Here is a 17900-nt window from a genome sequence, read left to right as displayed (position 1 = left end):
GAAACAGTCACTCCTGGTTCTCCTGGAACAAAATGAAGGGAAAATGTTTTGTGTATTTAAATTGTATTAGTGTTGTGCATAGTCGCTGCGTTAGGTCGTTTTTGGGCACAGATTTGCTGCGATCACTGGAGATGATGTGGGGTGGAAACTGTGAAGTCTGAATGAAGGTTGGTCCAGCTTGGCTGTAGAGGGGGTTCATTGATGTGGGCCTTTGTTAACAGACATGTGTCACAATTGTAGGTATGGGTTGAGGAAGATTTCTTTAAGTTGTAGAAAAGTCATAATGTATCTGGAGAAGTTTAATAAGATTAAATATGACTGGGCAAGTGAGATTTTGAATAAACCATAGGTTTTTTTTTTTTTTTTTTTTAATTTATCAAAGAAAAAAACATCTATTTGTGTCCAAGAGAAGATATACTGCCTCTGAAGCATTTTGGTACTTTGCTTGGAAGTTGAATTTGTCCAGTGTATGATTCAGGGGAGGTTGAGAATGAGTTTTTTTTTCATACAGCTTTTCTCTTCTAGGCTTGTGTAAACCCTGGACAGGTCACAGTCTATCACAGGGCTGATATATAGGCCCTATTCACACCTGGCATTAACATCTATGTCTGTTGATCCGATCACAAGTGGAATGCTCTAAGTTCAGGTGTGACTGCATCCAGGACGCATTCAGGACGCATTTGACATCTGATGATTCAGACCACATTCGGTGGTGGTCTGGGCCACATGTGGCCACATTCTTTTAGCAGTGTCAACACAAATGTGTCCTGGTCACATTGGCCACTGGTTGTAAAAAGTCTGATTGTATTGAAGTCTATAGGAAAATGGACCTACCTCTCACTTAATTTATTACCCCAGTAAACATTTTCCTAATATGTTTATGGTCTCAATCACTAGTATCAGGTCCTCTTCAATACAACAGCATGTACATTTTTTAAATTATGGTCCGTTTAGAGGAATATAGGCGATAAAGCACGGTATGCATTAGGGCGTGGCTGCTGTGTGATTGACAGACTGTAACACACACAGCGACCTGCCTGACAATCAGGATGGGAGTACAGAGCAGGTCAGATCCATTCAAAACAGCAGTTCACAAACCAATTGGCGATGTCACTGTGGGTTGCCACTGGGTCTGAACAGGATCATAAACAACCATTTACGCTCACATTCACGACTACGAGAAATTAACCTGCATGTCTTTGGACTGTGGGAGGAAACCCACCTAGTTTTTAAAAAATATTTTTTTGACCTTTGTACTTGAGACTTTGAGGATGTCTGAGATGATGGATGTGAAAGATTCATAACAACTAAAATAGTTGTTTGAAAAACAGACATTCAAATTAGCATCTTATTTAAGAAATGCATGGGAGTTCAGGAACAGAACACTGCATAGGTGGTGATGATGATGATGATGATGATGATGATGATGATGATGATGATGATGATGATGATGATGATGACGACGACGACGACAACGACGACGACATCTGTTTTAGCTTTATATTTGACCGGCCTGCAGGACATTGTTGCGATGGATTTTGATGTGAAGGTGTCTTAAAACACCACGAGGGCATTATAATTAAAAGTCTGCTCATTCATTCAGTCCCATGCTTTATCAATAGATGACCAGACAGTGTAATACCTCATGTGTCCACTAGAGGGATCTCTTCGACTGCAGATGGGAGTGGAGATGAGTCGCTTTGATTCTCCCTCTCACTTTGATAAAAGGGGCTCCACCAAACCAAGACAAAGAGATTCACATCACATCACCGCTGCAGCTGCTCTGCAGTAAAAAAAAAGTGTCAAGTGGAACTGGATTTGATGGAGAATCATGTGCAGAGAATTGGTGGTGGTTTATGTACTCCATCTTAATGTGCACATGACAGGGTTCATAAACCCTTCATCATATACAAACGTCTTTTACAGGCTCAGCTCATTCATCAGAAGTGTGTCTGTTATTGCCGGTGTCAAACTTTCTTTGTGTGTCTTTCAACATCAACATGTATTTTCTTCTTTGCATAACAGACCTGTGACTGTCACTCCATTCAGTCACAGCCATGCATTTAAAACAGCTGTCTGAAAACTGAACTTAATAAACAGTATAATTGCTGGCTTAATTTATACATGTGTACCTTGGAGAGTAACCATATGTCCCTTGTGTGTTTGTGTGTGTCTCCAGTCTGCAGAAGTTGCCTAGTGAAGTATCTGGAGGAAAACAACACGTGCCCCACGTGTAGGATTGTTATTCATCAGAGCCATCCACTGCAGTACATCGGGTGAGTGTGGGAGCAGCTGCTGACACGTGCACAAACACGCGCACACACAGACACCCACGCAGACACACAGGTACAGTTGTGTTTCAGTTACATTCTCTTCCACTCTGCTCTCTAGTGCCCTCCCTGAATCCTTCACTCACAAACATTTACTACACACACACCCATGTGTGCACACACAAACACACACTGACATGTTGACGGTGCTCCATCACTGTGCAGGGAGCTGCTCGCTGCCTCTGGGAGCATCAGCAGTGCACTGCCAGTAAACCATAAACTACCAAGGAGCAAAGTGCTGCTGGCCCTTTTCCATTTTATTTTTACTCCTCTGCAGGAGGAAAAGACACTGGACCTCTGTGGCTGCTCTGCTGAGGGTGGTCTCTGTTTCTGTGTGTTTATTTAGAGAACATAAGGAGATTCACTGAATAAATTGGTGCTACAGATAGAAGCATTTATAACCCAAGCTCATTTACAATTCAGTATTCTACATGAACTAAGAATATGTACAGTATGCAGTGGAAACAGTAGTATAAACAGGTATTCAAAACATAAGCAATAATAAAAGACTATACTGGATCACGTGTTGGCATACCATATGCTGTATACTGCTGTTTTGGCCAAGTCAAAAGAAAATTATGTATGTTAATAAAGTGGCAATAAACAACTGTCCAGAGCAAGAAACAGCCGCAAAAATCCCACTTAGAACTGGAAACCCTGAACCCAGTGCTGTGATAAAGACAGAGAGACACACCTGGCTGTACTTACTCATCTAGTAGACATAATACCAACTGACTGTCAATTTGGAATCCTCTCAATCCCCAGAACTCTCTCCATAGTCCGACTGGTTAGGGACAACCAGGAAAAAGCCTGGTGCGCCGCCACACTGGTGTGCCGGTGGTCAGTAAAAAATCCATTAAGTCGGTCCTGGTGGACAAGTCCAGGGTTGAATTTCTGTCAGAGTCTGACCATGGATCTCTCCATTGAGTGAATGCCCATCTGAAATTCACTCTTCTTGTACCTATGATTCAGAGTTTTTTTGCCTCCTTCAACAACGGGGCTCTCTTTCTTTCGCCGGCTAGAGTTTCCACAGTTACTCCAATTGTTCCACTGACCACCCTATCTGCTACCTGGGAAAAGATACCAATAGCTGCTGGGGAAAGCAAAAACATTATCCTCTTTCTGTTTAGGTTGCACAGTGGCTTATACACTGCCCTAGTGGTACAAATGAAGTCTTTATTTTTCCTCGAAATTTCGTGCCCGGTGGAAGAAAGAATTGCACAGTGAAAGTGAGGCTTACGGGGAACCAATCTAAATGTAGATGGTGTCATTATGCTATAAGTTGTCGAGAGCTTCAGCCATCCGGGGATGGGGGGAGGGGGCTTTGTAAGCCTTTACAGGGCAGTGGAAAGTGACTGGAAATGGGACAGAGAGAGCAGGGGACTCGCTTACCCAGAGCATTTGTGCCCCACATGATATGTGCCCTAAGCCATCGGGTCGCCTGCATGCTAAGTTAAGTAGAAGAAAATAAGTGATAGACAGAGACGCAGAACAAGGGGGTTGCTTACCACTGATGGAGGCAGCTCTTGGTGAGTAAAGGAATGATGCAGAACTCACAACGTTTCCTCTAGACTGATTAGTAAACAGCATTTTATGCTAATGTTGGCAATGTAGCAATAGCAAATAGCTCCTTTAAATGACAAACAGTCAATACCAGGATTTATTACTTCAAAAATATCCAAATTTAAATGTAACAGAACATTTAGCAACAGGAAGTCTTTCTGTTACTTTACTGTTACTTCAAAGCTATATTAGAAATAAATAAGACCTTATAATAGTAATATATCATAGCTCAGATAAACTGAACACAGCTGCTGCAACTACTCACCATTGGCCATAGTTTTCACACAACATGTGACTGGTAACATCATGACAGCGTACTGGGCCTCAGCAAACCCAACTGGAAAACACTTGAAGAAATGACACCAAAACAGAAGCTGCAGCTTCCCTTCAAAATAAATTGACCATTTCAAATGAAAACCTCATCTAGAATTGTATGCATCAACAAATTAGAACAATAAGCTTCATGAACTCACTCTTCAGGTTAAAGTAAAGAGGTGTTTCTGAGGTCAAGCCTTCTTATTGTTGTTTTTGGGGAGTTCATGCCGCCAGACTAGATCCTGCTCTGTGTGGGATCTTGTTGTTTGTACCCCCTCTGAGCACTCAGACATTAATGTTCGATTAATATGGCACACAAACTTAATGTGTACTGGAAATTTTGCCATTACCATGTAAACTGTGCTGTTTGCAGACTCATTGTTTTGCAGGAAATGCTCCATTTCAAACGCATTAGCTCTTCATGCAGCTGTTTTTTTTTTTTGGGGGGGGGGTTTTTTGCCTCACTGTGTGCTGGGAAATTGGAGTTGATGGGAAACATCACAAGTGATTTGAAGGCAAAATGCCCAATAGATGACAGATAATTCAAATTAGCTCATCAGGACGACTGATCAAAGTTGATGTTGGAGACTGAACTCTCAGTCACACTCAGACATCTCCTCTCAGAGACTCTGATCTCTAATCCCACCACTCGTACTGTCAAGTGTGGCTCTCCTTGATGGTTTTAATCCATTTTATTTACACATGCTTGAAAATTCTGATTATGACAATAACACCATCACAGAATCAGACTTAACATAACCCACTAAGAATATCCTTCTGTTCTTTAACTCTGGGAAGGGAATTAGCTTATGTGGCCCATATTTGTTTTATTTTTCCAAATGCAGGATACAAATTAATATAATCATTTTTATTATGACCTCATGGGTTTTTTTTAAAGATAGTAAAGAGTAGAGGCAAGGAAGCTTAGTCAGACAGGGATGAAGCTCTTGAGTGGGATTTCAATTTAGTGTTAAGACAACCACAACTTCCTTGGAAACCAAGGAAGTTCAAGAGGAAGGAAGGTCAAGATATATACTGAGAAAAAATAGATGACACATGTTTTCTGAGTTTATATTCAACACAGTTGTGTCTCTTTATTGTAATTTTTGTTACATTGCTACACAGTAGATCTGACTGTGAGGCTGTGATACCGGATCCGTCCAACAGGGGTCTGTGTTTCTCTGCTTTTCAGAGCGAGCCTCATTACCGTGCCGTTTATTCTGGCCCCGGTTACAGTGACTCTCCCAGCAGACAGCAGGGGAGAAACAAACTCGCCACGTTTTTTTCTGGGGCTTTTCCTCCGCAGGGCTGTGACCAACTCAGTGTGTCGTGTCCGTTAGCCGGCTGCTTGTCAAAACGCACCGTCATGGTGATGGCAGACCAGAGCCTCACACTGTGCACCTGTGACACCGGCACCGCCTGATGGGGAAAGACAATTTAACATGCTGACTGACGGAGCATATGCTGTGACTCCGGCCTCTGAGGGATGGTGTCATTTGTCAGTTTTTCAGTTTGTTACAACACATTTGACTTTTCTCCATAAATGACGTCTTGAGGTTTAAGTGTTTCACAGTTTGGGATGCCCACAGTTCTACTGTGCATCAGCGGTTTCCAGCCTTTTTGGCTCTGTCTAGTTGCAGCCCCTCATCACAGGTTGCATATGTCTCCACTTGAACCCAAGAGTGATTATTTCTTCTCACGCTGCTGCATTTAGAGGCATAAATATGAACTATTATTTGAATTTACAAGAGAAAGGGGGAAAATTAGAGGAAAGTCTGAAAAAATAAAGCAATAATTTAGTAGAAGAAATATCCTTCTCTGCACTGTTATCCTCTTGATCAACTCATGACCCCTCCGACCAATCTTGTGACCCCCTAGGTGGGGTCCGACCCTCAGTTTGGGAACCACTGCTGTAGATTATAAAAAAAAAACAACTTGAAATCCAAAGGGATGGAGTACCAAGAGCATCACTGATATTTCAGATCTATGGTTGTTAAATTCAGGTGTAAAGTCAGTTCTCATAAACTAATAAGATAACTAATTATTTTCTTGTTCTTTTCAGCCATGACAGAACAATGCAAGACATTGTCTACAAGCTGGTTCCGGGACTTCAAGAGGGTAAGTGTAATGTATTGTCTTTCTTTATGACACAGCCCAGAAGAAATCCATCTAATAACCTTAAAGCTTAAGCTTTCGCTTTGCCCCGCTAATCATTATCTGCATGTGTTGACATATTGGCTTGCAATCACTGAAAAAACTCATATTTTAATAAAATATTCTTGGTGTCATGGCAGGGCTCAGATGGCTTAATGAAACCGGTTTCGGTGCATGCACACAATCACACACCCTATTGAATTTTAAAAGCCTGGTGGCAGCAGTAACCTTGAGGAAAAAGACTCTGCCCTCTCTTAGTGTTTCTGTTTCTCTCCCTCTTTGTGCAGCGGAGATAAAGAAGCAGAGGGAGTTCTATCAGAAGTTGGGGATGGAGGTGCCTGGAGACATTAAAGGAGAGCTGTGCAACATGAAGACTCATCTAGATCAGCGCAACGGTACAACAATACAGAAAAAACCCACTACTGGTTGTAATGACTACTTTGAAAATGTAATTCAGTCAGACTCATTAGAATCCATCTCTTTGACCCTGGGGTGGTAACATGCTCCAGCTGGTAGAGGTAGTGAGACAGTGGTCCTGTCTGGTTGAATATGCGAATTGTTTTAGTGAAGGCGGCCCCCTGCTGAGTCTGGTTTGATTTACCAGTTGGCCCACCAGGTTTTCCCTTGTTCAACACGACCTTAAGGTGGTACAGAGCAGACATGGAGGGCTACAGCATGCCAGAAGGTGTTGTTTACCTTTATTATGGCGTATGAGTTACTTGTTGGAAGACCTCTAAGTGGCAGTAGGGGTCAGCCTCGCCTAGGATGAAACAAACAAACAAAAGAACACACGCTCTTGGTAATAAACTTTGTTTATGTAGCACTTTTCTCAGCAAAGTTACAAAGAAACTGGAAAATATGAAGAGAAAAACAGCACAAAAAAAACAAGAAAAACAAGCACATCACAAAACCCCAAAATATGAATTGTCTGTGTAGTGGGAAATCAAAACACAGCAATGTATCAAACATTCATAAAAGCTTTCTGATGAAAGAATGTTTTAAGAAGTGTTCAGTGTTGGGGTCTAACAGCAAAGGCCTGGTCACCCTTAGTCAGCAGTTGTTGGTGGTCCCATAAAAGGAATTCTCCTTCCAAGTGGTGGAGCATTTACAAAATAATAGAATGTGCCAAAGTTGAAGACATTGTAGCCCTCACATTCATGGAGACTCACCCTAGATTCATGTTGTTTTTCTACAGTTGATTTTCATTTAGTTTGAGCTCATTGAAGCTGGATTTGCACTTGACATAAGGGATTATGAGCAAGTTTTTATATTTCAGCATTCAGTTCTTACCAGTTGATAGCAACACTACACAGATGTATCATCCTTTAATTATATTCATTTCCACAGCGGCTGAGTTTCATTCTTTGATTCAGTTTGGTGCAGAGCGGCGATGGCACTGGTTTTGTTGGATGTGTGTTACTGTACAGGAGACAGTTACTGAGCCTTTAAACCCACGGTTTTTGTGCTTAGGCTCAACAGCCTCCACCAGCAGCAGAAACTTGTGGGAGAAAAACAGGCAGCACAAGCTGACCAATCAGACCTTGCAGTCTCCATGTGGTAGCCTGACATAGCTACAGAGCTTATGAATATAATCTTAACCCATTAATGCACAACTATAAATCGGATTCATTTTCTGGATTGAGTGGAGTCTTTAAGATACTCAGATTTTTTGGTTTGAATCATACAAAAGCTGTGAAACCAAGACTGGTTCATGCAGGTTTTCCAGTAGGGGTGGGGACACTTGGGCCAAACTGAGCCATGAGCAACTGAACTGTTCTCTATAGGACCCCACAGCAAGGTAAACACACTAATCTGAAGATACACACCTGAAGATGTGTAACTTAACTTCAAACACAGATTTATGTAGTACTGACAGCAGTGTAGATGAGAAGTTCATTGTGGCCTTCAGCTCTGCAATGTGAGTCTTGCTGTTCTCATAGTACTGTACTAAGCATGAACCCCCCCCCCAAAAACCAGTAATGAGTAATATTAGAAGCACAACCATGAGTAACAGTAGAGCCCATTAAGCAGTAGCGATGAAGGCAATTTAGCCAGTCAGAATGAGTCCCTGGCCTGCTTGTTGTGCACAATGGCTTTTCCAAACCAGTTCGCTTCCGAGGGCTGGTGTAAATGTGTGCCCAGAGGGCTGTCACGCTGGCAGGCCTAATCGCTCGCTTAATCCCCCTCTCTGATTTTGGTAATTAAGGCTCAAATGGAAGTGGAACTGCTCTCCGGCTTCCTGTGCCTCGTCGCTCGAAGTCTGGTTTAGCTAAAGCACGCACACACACACACACACACACACACACACGCACACACACACACACACACACACACACACACACACACACACACACGTTCATACACAAATACACTTTAAGGATCATTTGCACAGATGCCAACAGAAATAGAAACACAGGAAACTCATGGATTGCCTGTTTGCCTGTTAAAACTCAAACAAATGTGATGTCTCCAGCCTCGGGCAGTGATAAAAATATTTTTTGACTTTTGAGGAAATGTAGAAAATCGGATGTGGTTGCGTGTCATTCGGAGGCTCATTGACCAGGACCTCAGTAAAGTGGAAACTCGAAGTGTTTTTTTTTTTTTCAGTGTTTTGTCACATTTTATTGTGTATTTTTAACTTGAGTTCTCTGTATTTTGTGAATTGTGAAAACTGCTGTTGAACTTGAATGTGGCTGAGACAATTAGTTTATTTAAGGTTTGTCTTCCACCTCCCAGCTCCATGCACCGGAGGCTAAATGACATGTTAGGCTGAAAATGTCAAATTGCCATCATCTGTATGTACATGCAGTATGTTTTAGTGCAAGCCCAACTCAGTGGGAACACGTATATTATTATGGCGATAAAACATGCACCGAGAGCTCAGTATGAAATGATCATTTCAAGGCTGCATTGTTAGAGACCTTTTTTAAAGTCAGACTCCTCATTTGAAGGTGCTGCTGCATCACGACCTGACACCCACTCAGGCGTCACTGGATTTCTGTGGGTTTGTCCTGGAAGATGAAGCAAAGCATTAAGATAATGAAAGATAACATTTTAAGGCTCTCCACAATTACTGCTGTGACTAAATGCATGTGTGTTGCACAGCTCTGCTCAGTTGGTTTTGTTTGAAGGATTCTCATGTTTTATTTAACAGCAACTATCTGTTTTCAGCCTCTCAGATAGAATTATCTTCTCTGTTCTCTATTTTATATAGTTGTAAATTGAATATATTTTTGGAACAAAACAAGACACTCGATGGCGTCACCTTGGGCCCTTTTCATTTTATTTCATACTGTCCGTAGTGAGAATTTGTACACCCAGCATCACCACGGGGGTTGGACCAGATTTGCTTGTTTACTTCCACTCTCACTCTTCCATCTGAGAAAATTTAAAAGTCCAATAAATTTATTGGAGTTAGTTTTGGTGCCGAGAAATCTGCTTTCCAAGAACTAAAATAAATAACCTGGCTTTAAGCTTAGTGGCAGTACATTTTCTATTTTATTCAACAGGGACCTGAAAAAGTTTAATAATGTCATTTTCTCATCTCCTGCAAGACGTTAACCCTCTGTGCAGGGAAACTCTGAAACTCTTCTTAACATGATTTTCACTCACCCACTCTTGGTGCGGCAGATTAACCCATTAAAGGGAAAAATCTGCCGTTGGGCTCCTGCTGATAAGTGAGCACTGCAGATATTAATAAACAGTTACAGGTTTTGTCACAGGACCCCATTGTAAAACGGGGATATAAGAGTTAGAATGCAGCTCCGGCTTCAGATGATATTTATCTTGAAATAGTGGAAGTTCCATAACAAAACTGCATTTAATCAAGTTGACAAAAGTCAAGTGTCAGTGCATTAACCTGGGGGATTTGTTTTGCCTGGCTAGTAATTCAACTTTGCCTTTTTAAGGCTGAACAAATAACGGAAATATCAAAATTGCAGTACGGCCAATATCCACATTGCAGGAGCTGCAATCTTTTTCAATAAAGGTAAAATGTGTCACGACAGACCATAAGTGAAGCATTTTGGTGCTACAGAGATGCCCCAGCCTACAGATCGTATTCTCCAGATGTAAAGGAACATGCTTTTTTGATACACACCCTAGGAAAAATCACATTATCATTATAATTTTTTTTCTCCAGTGAAAGTGAAATGAAAAAATGACCATTCCCACTATAATTGTGACTCATATCACAATCGCAATATGTGTCAAAATAAGGGAGTAGGATTTTATTTACATATTGTTCAGCCGCGTTCCAAACCCTTGTGTTTCCAAGTCCCTCCATTCCTTCCTCAAAGCTCCAGTGTTATATTGAGGGATACGTTGTGAAGTGACGATTGTTGGAACACACTGAATATGTGGCTCAGTGGTTGGAAACTAAGTGACGCTCCAGCAGTAGTTTGAAAAGTATCTGTGGACATTGTGATACTACTGTTTCGCTATAATTGAGTGTCACCATTGAAATCCATTTGCAAAAGAGCAAACTGCAAACTTGTAATAGCAGCCTCGAAAGCCCATTGCTGATGCGTGTGAACCAGTTACTGGAGTAATGGAGTGTTATTTACAGAGGAAAAGAAAAAACACATGGTGTGCACTGCAGGCCCATCACTCAACCAGTGACATTAAGGAATAACATCACACCTACTGTAAATCTGAGCTCTATTCTCTTTGCTTTTAAGTGCACACGCTGAGTTTCCTCTGAAGCACTATTTGACACCTGCAGAAGAAAAACTTGGTTTCCAGCAGCAGACTCATTTTCTCCAAATTGCCTGGTTTCCTGAGCACTTAATGCAAGAAAATGCAGGGACATGGGGCCGTGATGAGTCTGCTGAGTGCACTTTCCTCTTCCATGACAATATAAACTCCCACACACGAACACACAAACGGCTGCTTTACTCCATCTCATTCCCAAGATGGCCTGATTTGAAAATGTTATTGTACATGCCTTTGTGATGTGATTGTATGTGAGCGATACCATCAATCATAAACCCATCAGCTGCTAGATTTTCTATCCATACTAGATTGTTAAACTGAGTGAAACAAAACGGAACAGACTGTTCAGTTTTTAAAATCCCCAGAGCCGAGCAATCATCCCCATTACCCGATACCGACACCTCGAACACAAACCAGGTCGTCATGTCTGTTTAGAGTCAACTGAGATACTCAGGGGTTGTTTGAAGGTGAGACACAACAATAAGATCAAGCCCCCCGCTTGATAAGCAATCAGTGAAGCCGACTCTGGAGACAATCACCGCAGAGACACTAGAGCAAGCTCAGACCTTTCCTGGTAATACTCTGTGGAATTGGTGACAGTTAGACCAAATGGAAAACGGTCACAGAGGGGTGAACATAATCCCATCTACAGTCTGAGCAGTAAACTGTCCACACACCACGTTATTACCCACCGAATCCAGCAAGAATAGACTGAATTTCTTTGTTTGTAAAGGTTACAGAAAAGCAATACCTGTCTCTGCAGCAATTTTGTCACAGCACTACAATTTTGACTTTGATAACCAAGTTTCATACCCAAAAAATTCAACACTACAATATCAGAGCCAACAGGAAAATCCATAGAGAAATATAAAACCCCACCTGTTCTGGATAACTTAGTAGCAGCTGCTTCACATGGGATTTTAAAAGTTGCAAAAGGAGTCTGTCCTCTGAGTTTATGTGCACACAAGAAACTAGGTTCATTTGGGTTAAGGCAGGAAGTCTCTATGTAGTCTCAGCAGTGAAGCACAACATTGTGGAAACTCAAATACTTAGACTTGTTTGTTTCAGTTACAGCTGAACTTAAGATTTTAGAGCGTATTATAGAGCTGAAATGATTAATTGATTAAGGGCTGGATACAGTTCAGCCCAGATGCAGACAGGGATTCTGGATATGAATGTGGTGAGGATACTGCATTGGATGTCTGCACTCATGTTTACGGTGTGTAATCCACTCAGCCTTATATTTTGGGCCAGATGATGAAATTTGTCATGTGAACCCACACAGCTACACAGATGCTGAACGTTTTAGGCTTATTTTTGGGTTTTACACTGTTGGTTGGACAAAACAAACATCTTGAAGATTGTACCATGGAAAAGAAAATAATCGGGTTACTTGACAATGAAAATAAGTGTTAGATTCACTGGATCCATCCATCCACAAGCCATCCATACAATTCAGTCTGCGTGAAAAACAAACAAGTCTGTATGACGTGTCCTGACTATGTCTCAAGGCAAACGTTTTTATACCTGATCTGAATGGCCACACTCAGAGGCATTACACTCATAGCCCCCCCCCAGGCTGCATTTTTCTACTTTCCCGATTTCTGTCCCAGAACTCTGCATCTTGCAGATCTTTGTAATTTTGACACAATGTGCGAGGGGGAATATAAGGCTCTCTGTCACACGTCAGAGGTATTCATGAGGGGGAAATTGGCTGTACATACGAATAGTTCAGTTGCTGCGTGAAGAGGGAACATTTCTTGGTTTATCAGTTTCACAGAGTTACAAAGATTGTTGGCTGCAACATCCCGAATTCTGATATTTGAAACACCTAAAGCGAAGAAGTTTAAGATGCAGTTTGACAATCCCCAAGCACAGTTTTGCTCTCTAGAGCGGATAATTAATAAAATAAGGTAATTTAAGATTGTAAAGGACATTTAGTAAAGTCTTTTTTTTTTATTATCTGCACCCCCCCCTCAAGCAATTTTAAAAGTCTTGCTTTAAACCCTTTACATAAACTGTAAATACAGTTGACTCAAGGTGTTTTATATCATTCTGGCTTCTTCCAGTTTCAAGCAACAGCACTGTGCTTTATTATGAAACAGTACCTTTCCTTTCCTCCACCGCTCAGAACACATGGGATTGTTGCTCTCTCTGAACCCCCCCCCCGTTCTTATCTGCCTCCATTTTCCAGAAAAAGGCTCAAATGACAAAAACAGATAAACTCAAAGGCAGAGCTGGTCCTGGCCCTCATGCAGGCTAATCAGTATGGAGAATGACTGAGGGTTTGTCCTTGATTAGAAGTTGCTGTGTATTAGAGACGTGCCCAGACAGCAGACAAGTCATTTAAAGGATGCTTTGACACCCTTGGACATGTAATTGCCTTACAAATGGAGGCGTTTTATGCCCCAACAGGCGCCTGTTTTCCCTGGCGTCTGACGAGATTTCAACAGGGCCACCATGGACATAACTTAAGCTCAAGCCTTAAACTTTACTTAAATTAGAGAGAAACATAATGATTAAATACTGGATTGACTTCAGCAAAAACAGAAACATAGCGATGCAGCTGGAGACAATGTGTCCAACAACTATACGCCTATATACTCATGCTTTGATCTGTTGCTCTGCTCTAACATGGCTGCTCAATACTTCTCCTTGTTTTGGTTTTCCTGAACAGGTGATACAAAATCAGAGGACACGGCCAATAAGGAGGCAGGAGAGGAGAAACCAGAAGAGGACAATGACTATCATCGTAGCGACGAGCAGGTAAGACTCTAGCAAATCGTGCTCCTCCTGCCCTGTCTCCAGGGCCTCTCAAAATGACAGTCCCTCTTTTACTTAGTGAAAGGATAGGTAAACTCTCACATAGCTCTAGTAGTTTCTTACCTTGAAGATGATTTTGGTTTCTCGGGTTTCTGGTTTTGAGATACCTGGTAGAACCTTGATGTCCAGTGAGATCTGGGGGTTATTCAGATTATTCAAGAACATTATCCCTGGAAAGAGATTTTGCTGTTTATTTTTGAAGATTAAGACTTGAGACTTGCTTGGACTTGAAGGTTAAGACTTGAGACTGGATTGTGACTTGCCTCTGGTATGGAGGCAGAATTCTAAGAGCCTGGGCAAATAAAACCATAATCTGCATGGTTAGATAAAAGTCTGTCTGTCTGTATATGCACATATTTTTTTTTAAGATGTAATAATAGGGAAACCAGCCCTTTAAGAATACATTAGTTTTAAGGACATTTCAGAGGCAGTGCAAATTAGTTTGTCTTTTTTAAAAGATTAGAACAAGCAAATTGGATAAAATAATTATGGGTTACAAAGTGGTCTGTCAGGAACAAAAGAGCAAAGGAATAAAAATGCTGTTGGTGATAATTGTTGGAACAATTACCTTAAAAGCCTGCATTTTAATTATTGCCTCTATAAAAGTGGCCCCCATGTGGTTCACTAAGCTGTTTTTACAATTACTGTGTTCTTTTGTCTTTGGGTTTGTGACTGTTTGATTTGTATAGATCCATTTAGTGACAGATTCCACAGTGCCACACCATCACCATCCACTGAATGCATTTAAAATGGAAATGAGCTTTTCTTGATTTTATTTGTATTCTGGCACATTCTCCAGCCCTGCAAAATAATATTAATAATGCAGAGCCAGCGGAGTGATTGTTGTTCTGGACAGACGGCATCAGGGACACAAGGCGTCTTTCCTTAATGTTGCACATGCTGAGGAAAATTGTCTTTGTACTATTTTAGCTGCTGTTTTTAGAAATAAAAGAAGGCAACAGGCAGATTTTAAGAACAAGCCAGTTGTCTCCAAACCAACAGCTCTGCACTGCCACGTGGGAAGAGGCAAGCTGCCCCGATGAGGGTGAGGATCTTGCCATTTGAAATTTCAGCAGTGGTGCGGAATGCACTCAGAATAGCTAATGGGGCAGTTTGCGTGAGCTGAATACAGCCATGTCAGATATCATGCAGAGTGGGAGGGAGTGAGAGCTGAGGAATGCAAGATAACTGATTTTATATAAACCTTATCTAGGTGTTTTTTTTTTTTTCTTCTGTTTGCAGCGATCTAAAGATTATTTATAGATTTCTTTGCGACTGCAGAGGTCCCACATTCACTAACTTCGCAAACTAAGCCTGCAGGCTATCTTCTTATTTGGAAGAAGCAAGTCTTGTGATAAGAAATACCCTAGTAACAAGAAACCATACGGTTAACAAATTGGTCACCTGTCAGAGATTTTGCAGATTCAAGACACATGCTGAATCTTTTCCTTTGTGGTCTTGGGTTTGTTAGTCTATTGTGGCATCATTGCAATTAGCAGGACTGATTTATGATGATGTTTGATTTTTTTTTTTTTTTTTTTTTTTTTTTTTTTTTTAAATGATTTTTGCCTCTGAGGTGGAGTAAATCATTTCCCAGATATTAAATTGCTTTCCTGAATTATCCTCAGTCAGGCACTTTTGATTCATCCTGTTATTTAATCCATAAACTCTCAATTTCTAAATTGACTTTACAGAAACATCACTATATCCCAATATATATCAATATTATGACATAAAATTACATATCCTGACAGAAAATTCAATATAAATCAGTTCACTTTATTTGTGCCTGATGGACAATTTGCAGAGACGCATAGAGTAGCACACAAAAAGCTCAATACAGGAAATGTAATTGATGATGATTGATGATTGACTGATGATAATGATATTAGTGCAATAAAAAGTGTAGCACAGTGTACACAGTATGCATACATAATGATATGGAAGTGATGATATTAGTGCAAAATAAGCTATACATATTATGATAAAAAAAGATAATGATGAGAATTATATTTGTGCAATATTTGTGTGTGTGTGAGATCTATATTGCCTATATGTTACCTCTGTTAACAAGTTACTTGATGTATTGTGTACAACTTTTTTGCAGTAAACAGTAAAACAGTAAACAGTAAACCAACAGTAAAGACACAACTGAGGACAGTTACTTGTAAAGATCCTTCAAAGCCCTGTTTCCCTCCCCCAGAATGTAGCAACCTGCTACATGTTGTTTAGCAGATGATGCCATAATTACAGACAAGCTGTTAGAAAAGCAGTGGTGAAGAGAGAAGATCAAGAGATTTGCAGTGGTATGATGAATTTGAGCAAAAGTGAAGACAAATGAGTCAATGCATAATAAAAAAAAACTCCAGAGGAAACCAGCAGCTGCAATCAGGAAGAATGAACATGAAGGACAAAAATTGTCCCAGAAAGCCAACTGCCCCCCCTCCCGTCATGGTGTCACTGAAGATGTAGAAGCCACTCTGGATGTAAGAACCAGGCGGACCAACCGCCACGCATGGCCGATTTCCAGAACACTTCCCTGCTGTCTTCTGGACGACCTCCCAGAAGATAACCTTGGGCGGTGAAGCAGTGCCAGAGACAGCTAATGAAAGTAGTGACACACCAAAAAAAAAAAAAAAAGAACAACAAATTTTGATACGATCTGTCTAGGATAAGAACAGATTGTGTAAATGTAAGAAACTAAAGTTTTTCGGGTTTAAAGAGTCTTATTTTGGAGAAATTGGCGAACACAGCTTCTCTTAAATTATTAATGGAGCTTTGAATGCTCAAAGTGTAAATTATCAGCCATCCAAACTCAGAACTCAAACGGAGATATTAGGTTTTCTCTATGTGACACGAAAAAACCTGTATGATATTTTCTTTATGCCTCACCGTTGCATCAGCCATGCCTGTGAGTGTGTGTGTGTAGCTGTAGCTGGAATCTTTGGCTCCTTAAAGACATTGTTAATGTTCAGTAATGTAATGAAACTGCCACTGCTGAGTCCAGATCACCACCAAGGCTTTTATTTCACATTATGAGCCTCCCTCATTGCCAAGCGCTACTGGAAAGCAGATATATTACAGTGTTGCCAGCGTTGATCTGAGAACCGAGATGATTTCCAATTTTAAGCAGAGAACAGGGCAATGTTAGCTCTTCCTGTCTCCAAAGAGAGAGATAAAAAAGAGACAGGACACCCACAAATGAAGAAATACAAAGTGTCTGTCCTCTTCTGTGCTTTGGTATGTGGGGGCAGAGGCTCAGTGGCAGTAATGCATTCTGACTTGTGCAGCCGTCGACTTCCAAAACCCACCTACCGTGTCACCTCAGGGGAAAAACAAGTGCATGGGCCAATGGTGGCGACACTCAGTCGCAGGAAAGAAGCCAATAAGGCAAAGACAAACAGACAATACTGGAGGAGTGAGATGTGCTGTGAGAGCAGGAGTGGAAATCAGCACCAGTGTCAGGCTGAATTAACCAGCCGCCATGACACTGTCCTTTGTAATCCTGAAGTCTATTTTCATGATAAATAAGGGACTTGAGTAACTCTCTGGTCATTTTTTCACAATAAATCAACAGCATCTGAGATACTTTGAATACATTGTGCACCCGTCATGTTCAGCTGCATGCTCAACTGGTTTCAAAATGATGGTTATGTTTTCACCTCAGTCTTTTTTTTTATTAGTTGGTTTGTTTATTTGTCAGCAGGATTACACAAAAATTACTGACCTGATTTGCACCAGACTTGGTGAAGGGAGGGGTCATGGGCCAGTTTAAGGGGCAGATCCAGGAACATTTTTCTGGCCTTCTTTCCTGAACATTATGAGATAGAGCAGTTTTAAATATTTACGTCAACATGTCAGGAAATAATGTATGACTCCTATTACTGACTGTTTTATGACAAATTATTGATCAGATTACTTCCTGACCCTTTTCCTTTTATTTTACTATTAAAGCTCCCATATTTGACCAATCAAAAGAGAGGCTCTTAGGCTCCGAGCCTC

General features: G+C 41.0%; 1 protein-coding gene across 2 annotated transcripts in view; it reads left to right on the top strand.

The window, feature by feature from the left end:
- Positions 1–17900, top strand: part of LOC139605762 (polycomb group RING finger protein 3) — a 60328-nt gene that overhangs the window by 35239 nt on the left and 7189 nt on the right. For both annotated transcript variants that reach the window (XM_071457531.1, XM_071457532.1), the window contains exons 4-7: positions 2180–2276; positions 6271–6326; positions 6650–6757; positions 13753–13841. In XM_071457531.1, the coding sequence (XP_071313632.1) occupies positions 2180–2276; positions 6271–6326; positions 6650–6757; positions 13753–13841 (350 nt within the window). The remainder of the gene's footprint in view (positions 1–2179; positions 2277–6270; positions 6327–6649; positions 6758–13752; positions 13842–17900) is intronic.

The sequence above is a fragment of the Trachinotus anak genome, unplaced genomic scaffold, assembly GCF_046630095.1.
Source record: "Trachinotus anak isolate AG129_WGS33_773 ecotype Australia unplaced genomic scaffold, CSIRO_AGI_Tana_v1 ptg000021l, whole genome shotgun sequence".
NCBI lineage: Eukaryota > Metazoa > Chordata > Actinopteri > Carangiformes > Carangidae > Trachinotus > Trachinotus anak.
This window is presented reverse-complemented; position numbering and strand designations above follow the sequence as displayed.